Source organism: Nicotiana attenuata, unplaced genomic scaffold, assembly GCF_001879085.1.
Source record: "Nicotiana attenuata strain UT unplaced genomic scaffold, NIATTr2, whole genome shotgun sequence".
NCBI lineage: Eukaryota > Viridiplantae > Streptophyta > Magnoliopsida > Solanales > Solanaceae > Nicotiana > Nicotiana attenuata.
In genome coordinates, this window is record NW_017670332.1 from 109,965 (window position 1) to 121,649 (window position 11,685).

Genomic DNA, 11,685 nt, shown 5'->3' on the forward strand with positions numbered 1-11,685 from the left:
TTGACTCCATCACAGTTGGTAGGCATCTCTTCCCCTGGTCCTTTTGTTTAACGTTAAGCTACTTTTGAGCATATTGAAGTAAACATCATAGTACAGTTCTGGTAAATATGCGTCCCCTTCGCCAAAAAATTACACTGTATATATAAAGACAAAATTTGTTTTTTATCTCTGTATATTAAGCTTTGAATCCCTTGACACAGCCCAAAAGCATAGCTTAGTGGTCAAAGGGTTCAAAACTTTTGTTCAATTCCCACCAGATATAATCTTTTTCAACTTTTTTTTTGAACCCTTAGTGGAAATCTTGCCGCCGCCACTGCTGCTGAAATGGAGAAATCATTGACATTTACAACTACCCTTAAAGAATAAATGGTAGATGTGATATACTTGAAAACTTCAAGATGTCTTATTAAGTATCAGAACAGATATGGCTCTAGACCTTTTTTTTTTTACAAATTTCTGGTCAAAGACCACAAAACACACTAAACAAATTCAAGCAGAAACATAACTAGAGACTAGAGAGTGAGCAAAAAAAAAAAAATCTGACTATAAAACTAAATAGAAGTTTGCTTCTACATATTTTGACTCGAAAACTATTGAGCCAGGTATCTATTTGAAACCAATCTTGGTGTTGGAGGAAGAAGAATGTAACAATGAAGATGCAGAAAAGCTTGTATTATTACTTTGTAAATACAAGCTATGCATCTTTGAAGATGGTCCTCCATCACTACTACTCTTATTGTCTCCATCTTTGAGGAGCATATCAACTTTTTGGTACTCTTCTCTCTCATGTCTTATCTCTTTTAGCATTGCCGCGACATCCTTCATTGTCGGTCTATCATCTGGCGATGGATTAACGCATAGCATAGCCACTCCTATAGTCTGCATCATCTCCTCAATTTCTGATTCGGGCCGAGCATGTAAACTCACATCCAAGACTTCAGCATTGCCTCTTTTTTGCCTTACCCAATCCACAATGTGTTGTCCATCTGGTATGGTTGGATCAATTGGTTGCTTTCCTGTTAAAACCTCCAAGACAACAACTCCAAAGCTATAAACATCAGTTTTCTCTGTTATCTTCATCATGTATCCATACTCTGCACAACATATTTAATACATATGCATTAATTATATAACATCTAATTACAGTGTTGTGTTGAAAAATGGCACTTTGACTTGTGACTAACCTGGTGCTATGTAGCCGTAGGATCCAGCTACTGTATTGGAGGATCGGGCAAAATCTCCATCATCGACAAGTTTGGCTAGACCAAAATCAGCAATATAGGGCTCAAAGTCAAGGCCAATGAGAATGTTGTTGGCCTTGATGTCCCTATGAACAATTGGAGGTGTACAGTCATGGTGTAAATAAGCAAGCCCTTGAGCTGCACCAAGTACAATCTTGTATCTCAACTCCCACTCCAAGAATCCACCACTTCGTTCGTGTAGAACGCTACCTAGGCTTCCATTAGGCATGTAGTCATACATGAGCAGCCTGGTGTTTTGATTCCAGCAGCAGCCTAAGAACCTGACGACGTTTTTGTGACGGATTGAGCCAAGGGTTTTTACCTCAGTTGAGAAAGAATCGCGAACTCCTCCACTAACTCCAGACTTTGAATTTTGACAGTTATATCCAGTTGCCAATGTGGTTGGCCATAGCTTCTTGACTGCAATTGCTTCACCATTTTCAAGTTCTGCACGATAAACAATTCCCGAGCATCCTTTTCCAATCACATTGGATTCTACTAAGCATCTCAAAATTTGTTCCACGGAAAAATTCAGTTTCTGGAATGGGGTAAACTTCCAAGGTGATGAATCCCCTCCTCCCAATTCAGAATCAGTATCTTCTCTGCTCATTTTTCTCAGTCTATAAACTGCCAGCAGTCCAAGGATTGCCAAGGCTACAGTCACCATGGTAAGAAGTGCAATCGCCAATTTCAGCCTCCATGACCGTCTTACATTGCTGTATCTCATCATTCCCCCGCCTCCAGCACTACTCAAGAAACAAGAATCATGTCCCAAGGAGCACAAGCCTTTGTTGCCAGCCAACTCTGCTGCAGATAATTGCCTGAACAACTTGTTATCAGGGAGGTAGCCGGTGAAATTGTTGTAGGAAATGTTCAAGGAAACCAGATTCTCAAGCCCCGAAAGAGCCAATAAGTCTCCTTCAAGCTGGTTGTGGGAAAAGTCTAGTACTGAAAGTTTGTTCAAGGCGGATATCTGTGGTGGGATTACCCCGGTCAAGACATTCCAGCTTAAATTCAAGGCAATGTTAAGTGCCTGAATGTCAAACAATTCCACTGGCATGTTTCCTGAGAGCTCATTGCTGCTTAGATCAAGCAGTTGAAGGCTTGAGCAATTGCCTAGAGTTGGGGGAATCGATCCAGAGAAGGCATTCTTACTAAGAACAAGTCGGTTAAGGAAAGTAAGTTGACCATAGGTAGCTGGAATCTGACCGTTAAACTGATTCAAGGAAACATCCAAAACCTCAAGCCTACTAAGAGAAGAAAGAGAGCTAGGTAAAGTGCCACTTAGAGTGTTATTAGATAGATTCAGCATTTGCAGTGCATTGCAATTGCCTATCTCCTCAGGAACTGATCCTTTAAGATGGTTCTCCGAAAGATCAAGAAAACTAAGGTTGTCTAGATATCCTATCTCTCTTGGAATTTGTCCACTAATTTTATTGCTAACAAGTCGTACACGTATAAGAGAACTACAATTACCTATCTCAGGAGGGATAAAACCAGAAATATCATTGGAAATCAATAGAAGCTTGGTTAAATTAGTTAACCGAAAAAGGTCAGGGGGTAAACTACCAGTGAGAGAATTGTGCGATAAATCCAAAGCTTGTAGGCTTCTGCAACCAGCCAATGCAGGAGGAATGCTTCCCTCAAGCTTGTTCTGCCAAGCAAAGAAGACATTTAACTCCTTCAACTGTCCGATTTCCGGTGGAATTGACCCTGATATTTGATTAGTGTCCATTTGCAACTGTACAAGATTTGTGGCATTAGAAAGAACAGATGGGATTGAACCAGAAATGTTATTGTTACTAATCATCAACTCTTGAAGATTAGTAAGATTCCCAAAAGACCAAGGGATGCTTCCACTTAAAAAATTCAAAGAAAGATCAAGAATGACTAAACTATTACAGTTCCCTATTTCATCAGGAATTGGACCATCAATATTATTTTGCCAAAGCAGCAACTTTTCCACTTTCTGAAGCTTTCCCAACTCTGCTGGCAATGAACCTGACAGACTATTTTGGTACAAATACAAGTCAACCAGCTCTGAGCAGTTGCCTATTTCAGGTGGTATTTGGCCAGAAAGCATTGTAGTATAAATTGACAAAACTTGAAGCTTTTTCAAATTACCCAATGATGAAGGAAGAGAACCTGAAATTTTAGTGTCAGCAAGTCCCAAAACTATCAAGTTGTTGCAATTTCCAAGCTCAACTGGTATTTTCCCATCAATGTCTTTGTTCCCTCCTGCTCTTATTACTTCCAAAAATCCAAGTTTTCCCAGTTCAGCAGGAAGATTCCCACTAAGCATATTGTCAAAAATAACAAGATTTTTCAGGTTAATGCAATTGCCAACCTCTACTGGGATTTCTCCAGTCAGTTGATTGGAGTTCAAAATCAAATCTTGAAGGTTTTTCAGCTTACCTATAGTTTCTGGAATGCTACCAATAAGACTATTTGAACTGACATCAAGTGTTATAAGTGAAGTGCAATCTCCAATGTCAAGTGGGATTGTTCCAGTGAGATTAGCACCAGAAATGGTTAGTTTTTGAAGGGATTGTAGAGAGGAAAGATTGGAAGGGAAAGGAAGAGCCAACTGAATGGATTGAATATTAATTTCTGTAACAAAAAGATGAGAAGAACAAACTATATGAGACCATTTACAAGGGTTGAGGTCAGAAGGATTCCAGTTTGAGAAGTCAGTAGGAATAGGTGAAGTAGTGGAATGAAGCCAAGAAAACAGCACATGAACTTCATTGTTTGCAGCATTAGATGAAAGAGTAAAATCATGGAATAGAAGAAAAGTGAGGAAGACAAGAAGATAATGGTGATTTGGGGGGTTCAAGAATTGCCTCGACATTGGCATTTGCAATGGCATCAACGTCCAAACCACAATCTTCTTAGGTGAAATGCATTGGCTCACTCTTAGAGAAAGACTCAAAATGGGATGTTGGGTATTATAAACGCAAATCAAGTAGGGTTTATGAATATAGTAGTAACACGTAGCAGAATCTAGCTTTGCAGGGAAGCAAGAAAAGAAGAGACAAAAGAAAGAGGCAACAATAATTAGTGGAGTATTAAAGATTTGAAATGGCCACAAACAACTCCACCATCTTTTCACCTCGGGGTTCTGTGTTTACTCTGAATTATTATTAGTATAAGTACTATAATGTTAATGAAATGAATATGTAAAGGGAGCATTGAAAGATTTTTCCACGCTACAAGCAGATGCCACCATGTGTTGTTGCATTGTTTTCCTCAAAGCTCAATAGATGACATAGTTGGTCTTGCTTTGGTATCTGGGCTCAATGCCTCTCTCTCTCTCTCTCTTTCTTTCTCTCTCTCTCTCTCTCTCTTTCTACCATTTTCTTTTAAAGAAAACAAAACAAATGAGCACTTCTCTTGGAACTCAGTTATGTAGTTAAATTTGCTGAATGTCGTTTCTCCTTACTGCCATTAGCATTTTCCAACAGTGAGATGTTAGAAAACGAGGCATTTTCTTTGCAGAAAGAAAAGAACATGAAATGGTAAAATGTTTGGTTGCGTGGTAGTGCCACCCGGCGATACAATACTTTCAGGAAAAAATTATTCGTCCGCTTACACCAAATCAATAAGTGCAAAGACATACAACTTACGTATAAAGTAGGGGTTCGTTGGTCGGTACGGTACGGTATTTAGACATTTCGGTTCGGTATTTTTTGTATTCGGTTTCTTAAAATGCTATACCAATGCCGTACCTAATTAAATCGGTATGGTTTGGTTTTTCTCCTTTCGGTTTCGGTTTATTTGGTTCGGTAACTTTGGTTTATTCGGTTTGAATACTAACTAGTGCATAGAGTCATAGACTATAATATTCTTAATTAAAGTACTCAAAAGTACAAAATTAAAAACGTTTGTTGACAAAAGTTTTGTCCAAAACTAGCAAATATCAACCAAAGAGAGAAAACTATACATAAAAGAATAAATTTGATCATTAGAAATGTCTTATTACTTGCTTAGAGTTAATTGATGAACTTAGAGAACAAAAGATCACAAAATTTTAGATTTTTATATGTATGTTATAATTAATAATATGTGCATTGTGTAATATAATGTATATTTCGGTACGGTATCGGTATTTCGGTATTTCATATTAAAATACCAAATACCATACCTAACACCAATATTTTTTAAAACTTAAACCGAATACCATACCGAATACCAAAATATCGAATACTAAATATCAAAATTTTCGGTTTCGATACGGTAATTCGATATTTACCAAATTATACACGGCTGTATAAACTTTCATCAAATAACAATGATTGAGTTATATGTAGTCTTACTTTAATTTTTAACTCTTTCAAATTAATAACGCGGTTTTTGTACACCAAATGCTAGTAAATATTTTCTAGATTGTTAATGAAACAAATTTATTTAGTGTATGTTTATGTATATAATCTGGTATATATATGTAGAAAAAAAGAGGACATTGTATTAATACGTGTGTTAAACACAAACGATGAAGATGCATTTGCTCCTGCAGTGGTGCAGTTACCCATGTATGGAAAATCAAGTTCTTAGGGGTGGTTTGGTAGGAGGGATAAAGTGGGATAAGATGTAGGATTAAATTTTTACCGTATTTGTTTGGCAGCCCGTCAATAAGGATTAAATTATTCAGCCAATTAATTAAACACAGTGAAAATTTAATCCCAGACTTAATCCAGGATATCTCATCTTATCCCATCAAACTTGGGATTATTTTATCCCACGTCCTATGTCACGATCCGGATTTCCCACCCTCGAGAGTCGTGATGACGCCTACTAATGGGAGCTAGGCAAGCTAACCTTACATAATTACTACACTTTCATATTTCTTCTCTTTAACAAAATACCATACGATAATATGATAACAGCGAAATGTTAAATAAATAGGCGGAAGTCAACAGTTATATATCTTAAGACTACGTCTATTACATCTTTTACAACCTCAAATACCCAAAATCTGGTGTCACAGTGTCACAGACTGTCTAAGAGTCATTACATACAAGGTCTGAAGAAAATACAATAAACTGTTTCTGAACGAAGAAAATGAAACAGGGAATAGAGATAGAGGGAGACGCCAGGGCCTACGGACGCCTGCAGGTCTACCTTGGGTCTCCGGATGGACTGAAGGAAGCTCTCCAACTACTGTCCGAAAGCTGCTCCTGGATCTGCACACAGTGCAGAGTGTAGTATCAGCACAACCGACCCCATGTGCTGGTAAGTGCCTAGCCTAACCCCGTCGAAGTAGTGACGAGGCTAGGACCAGACTACCAAATAAACCTGTGCAGTTATATAATATACAGCGGAAAATAAAGCAGAAATAAACAAGTAAAGATGGGAGGGGGAAACATGTTTCGGGGAATGACAGGTAGAAACAGAATATCAAGAGAACTATAAAGGAATCAAAACCCAACCACTAACAAGAATAAGGAGAACAAAGGCAGAGTTCACTTTCTTTTCACATTTTTGTTGCAGGCGTGCAACCCGATCCCATTTCCTGTGCCTCGTGGTAGGCGTAACACCCGCTCCCATTTTAGTATATCTCGTGGTAGGCGTACCACCCGCTCCCATTTTATTGTATCTCGTGGTAGGCGTACCACCCCTCCTATTTCATTATATCTCGTGGTAGGCGTACCACCCGCTCCCATTTAATTATATCTCATGGTAGGCGTACCACCCGCTCCCATATAATATTGTTGCGGCGTGCAACCCGATCCATATATAATATTGTTGCGGCGTGCAACCCGATCCATATATAATATTGTTGCGGCGTGCAACCCGATCCATATATAATATTGTTGCGGCGTGCAACCCGATCCATATATTATATTTACAATTATAACGAGAGTCCCGACAAGGGATCAAAAGGTTTACCCTATCCCGGCAAGGGAAAAACAGCTATAACCAAACTTGTTACAACACCTAACTACCTCAGCTATACCCAAACTTGTTACAACACCTAACTACCTCAGCTATACCCAAACTTGTTACAACACCTAACTACCTCAGCTATACCCAAACTGGTTACAACACCTAACTACCTCAGCTATACCCATAATCCTTACCTAACACAACGAATCATCAACCTAAGTATCCGCAATATCAATTAAGAACACAATACAAGGGAACCACAACTCAACAATAGCCCGGCAAGGGGCAACATAATGATCTCTTCTCTTTCTCACTTTTACTTCACAACTCGAACCAATGCTCTAGAGTTTCAATTATCACTTATACTTTCACAATTCGTAATACAACTGGAGCCAACGCTCCTCAATGTTCATAGGTCACAATTCTTTCCACAACTTTACACAACAAATATAAATCTTCACCAAGGCGTGAATAATACAACGAAGTCATGAAAATCAAAATATAAGACTCACGGTCATGCTTGACACCAACGGATAGATACTCGTCACCATGCCTATACATCGTACTCAACAAGAAGCAAATAGCAAATAGGACACAACTCCTAATCCCTCAAGCTAAGGTTAGACCAAACACTTACCTCGATGCCACGAACACAACTCAAGATTCAATTATAGCTTTACCCCTTGATTCCACCGCCAATTCGCTCGTATCTAATCACAAATTACTTAATTACATCAATAAGTGCTAAATGAATCAACCCCAATGCATGAAAATGAGTTTTTCAAAGTTTTACCCAAAAAGTCGAAAATCGCCCCCGGGCCCACATGGTCAAAACCCCAGGTCCGAACCAAAACCCGATTACCCATTCCCCCACGAACTCAAATATATAATTTGTTTTGAAATCGGACCTCAAATCGAGGTCCAAATCCCCAATTTTTGAAAAACCTAGGTTCTACCCAAAACACCCAATTTCCCCCATGAAAATCTTTGATTTTTGGTTGAAATCATGTTAAAAGATGTTAATGATTGAAGGAAATGAGTAAAAACTAACTTACAATCGATTTGGAAGAAGACTTGTTCTTGGAAAATCGCCCAAAGGAGTTTGTGTTTTGAAAAAGATGTAAAAATGGTTCAAAATCGGCTAAGTATAAAAAAAATGCTGGTCTCAGTTATGGGAAATGCGAATAGGGATTCGCAATTGCGAACCTCGACCTGCTGCTGTGGGAATTGCGAAGTTAGGGTTCGCATTTGCAAACCCTTGAGAAATACTAGACCTTCGCATTTGCGACATAAAGGTCGCATTTGCGACATCAGGGTAATCGCATTTGCGATGACAATCCTCGCATTTGCGAGAAGGGCTGGCCTGGGCCTACTTCGCAATTGCGAAAGGCCGCTCGCATTTGCGAAGCCTGCAGGCCTGCTATACTCAGCTGTAATTTCTGCAATTTTTCTTAAGTTCAAACCTTCCCGAATCACATCCGAAACACACCCGAGCCCTCGGGGCTCCTAACCAAACACACGTACTAACTCAATAACATCATACGAGCATATTTGTGCGATCAAATCGCCAAAATAACATCATAAACATCGGATTAAACCTCAAAATCCATGAACTCTTTCAAACTTCTTAAAACATCAAATTTTTCAATTTAGGTCCGAATCACGTCAAACGACGTCCGTTTTTCACCAAATTTCACAGAAACGTCTTAAATCATATATAAGACCTGTACCAGGCGCCGGAACCAAAATACGGGCCCGATACCATCAGGTTCTAATCAAGTTTCATTTCAAAACCTTATAAACAATTTCAGAAAATAATTTCTTTCAAAAATTCATTTCTCGGGCTTGGGACCTCGGAATTCGATTCCGGGCATACGCCCAAGCCCCATATTTTCCTACGGACCCTTCGGGACTGTCAAATTACGGGTCCGGGTCCGTTTACCCAAAACGTCGACCGAAGTCAAATTAATTCATATTATAATCAAAACTTATCATTTTTCACAAATTTTCATATTTAAGCTTTCCGGCTACGCGTCCGGACTGTGCACACAAATCGAGGTGACTCTAAATGAGGTTTTCAAAGCCTCGGAGACACAGATTTTAATTTAAAGCAAGTGATGACCCAAAGGGTCATCACATCCTATATGGTATAAATTAGTCCTGGAATTATAATTCCGGAATTATTTAGTCCGCGTACCAAATGATCCCTTAGCGTAAAGGTAATTAGTAGTGAAAGGTTATTCATTTCAATTTTTTTAACCAATTTGTCAGCTTTCAGCAGTATAAAGATAGGTGATTTATCGGATTGCAATCTTTTTTATTTTTAACCAGAGAATTCGAATTGAACGGTGAAGTACCGGATAGTTAAAAATATACTACAGTATAGAATAAGAAGAGGACAGTGAGGTAAATTAAGGGGAGTGAAGGAGGACCCAGATTTTAAGGCCAAATCATGTGGCAGTAGAGTGTAGAGAGGTTCATTTTTTCAACCATACCTCTGACGACACACAACTGCTATCATGTGGAGTATGACTTTTAACATATTGTAGTAGTAATTAAGTTGGATTATTTAACAGCAATGTATGGTACATATGATTTCATATTAGGTGGTTACAATATTTACCCTTGACTATGCCCTTAAAAAGCTAAAGGTTAAAATAAATATATTAGAGAGCAAAAATTGCTGAACCTAAGCACTAACTTCTAGGACTAACCTTGGGAACATCCAACTATGGAATCTTTTGCTCTTTTTTGTTTGTTAACATCACGTTCGCCGTATCCAAACCCTATTAAATATTTTTTTCAAAAGATAGCTCTTCTTTTTCTTATTTTATAATGATAATACGCACTGATCAGTTTTAATAGCCAAAAAATAAAAAATAAAAATCAATGTATTGAAAGTTTGTTCCTAGCCAATACCTTCCTGGAAATAATCCTTATATTCTTTGAACTATACCATATCCTTTAATGATTACTTCACTAATAACGTGAAAATCCTCGTAACACTACGTCAAAGTTGTGAAATTACGGTTTGACTTGTGACATATTGATTAATGAACAGCCCCTTTGAAGAATTTGAATAACCATTTCATTTCTTGGCAAAATATTGTCAGAAAGAAAAGAGTAGTTCTCGATAAGGTACGGTGCACTTCATATTTAACTAAATATTACTATCCTATAAGACAATTGTAAATATTTCTTGATATTCTTTTAAAGAAAATTTTATAAAAAGTTTTAAAAGTATAAATAAAAATTATATATTTATATGTCGGGTTGGTTCGAGTTTTTTTTACTCAATACCAAACCTAAATCGGATTTTTAATCGGTCAAGTTTGATTTTTTGATTTGGTACAGCTTTCCGGTTCGATTTGTACGCCCCTACTTTTGACAATACTGGATATTTAGAACCCGTTTGGACATACAAAATTTTTCCTTTTTTCCAAATTTTTTTTTGAAAACAATGTTTGGTTATCAATATCTTACCAATTTTTCCAATTTTACTTGAAAACGCATTTTCAAATTTGAAAAACTGGGTCTTACCAGTTTTTCAGTCGAAAATGCATTTTCACTAGTTTTCAATTTTACAAATTTACCCTATACTTTTAAAATTTATAAAATGACCCCATCAATTATTTACCTACAACTACCCCGCATGTTTCCCCTCGACGATCAGATGAAGCTACTGCAGCGGATAATAGATCCTTTTCTTGTGACGACTACCATGTTGGTACTGGGCCTGTGAATATGAATACAAGTACTGGTAATAGCAGTGGGATGCAGACTATGTTAGAAACTGTGATATTGATTTTGCATCTTCTATATATTGAAGTAAAGCAGAATATGATACAGTTAAACAATAGCATATTTGATTGTTTATTTCAACTAGGATAATTAAATTGAGACGGTTTTGATATTTTTACAAGTTATGGGGTATACATCATATTTCATGGTTTTGCAAAAAAGAATATCCAAATATGTTGCAAAAATTATAACCAAACACAATTTCATCTTCAATTCAAATTTGAGAATTTATTTTGGAATTCATGTCCAAACGCCTACTTAGTGGTGCTCTTAGCATGTTTTTATTTATGAGAAAATCCTAGAGCAGTTCAAGTTTTCGCCAAAAAAAAGTGATCTTTGGCGAGAATCACTTGGATTATTGAGAAAGAAAATCAGAGAAGGAGGACTATCGGTGGTGGCGACTGGCGGCTAGCAAAAAGACTTCTCCGTGAGGCGGAGGAAGAGGAAGAGAGGAGAGGAGAGGAGAGAGAAAAAATGGTGCGACTAAAATCCTGCATTGAAGAGCTAATCACGCTATTAGGAGTCGGGAAAATATATGCAAATTGAAACAAAAAATCCAGTTAGTTTTGATAATTACCAAATTCTAGTTAAACCGAAAAATCCAATTTTTCCATTCTTCTTCCTTTTTTTCTCCATCTTTTTTTTTTTCACACTCCCTTTTCTTTTTCCTCAAAAAAAAAAAAAAAACTAAAAAAAACGAATGGAAGAAATTAAAGTAACATCATTGTTTAGAATTTTTAGTTAGAGTCTTAGTAAA

At 37.5% G+C, this 11,685-nt stretch overlaps 1 protein-coding gene across 1 annotated transcript; it reads right to left on the reverse strand.

Annotated features, from left to right (window-relative positions):
- Positions 1 to 381: 381 nt before the first annotated feature.
- On the reverse strand, positions 382 to 4,699 carry LOC109237987 (LRR receptor-like serine/threonine-protein kinase RCH1). Its single transcript, XM_019404403.1, has 2 exons — positions 1,185 to 4,699; positions 382 to 1,094 (listed from the first exon to the last, which is right to left on the reverse strand). Exons 1-2 carry the CDS (start codon positions 4,108 to 4,110, stop codon positions 607 to 609), a joined length of 3,414 nt encoding a protein of 1,137 aa, XP_019259948.1. The 5' UTR covers positions 4,111 to 4,699; the 3' UTR covers positions 382 to 606.
- Between the last annotated feature and the right edge of the window lie 6,986 nt (positions 4,700 to 11,685).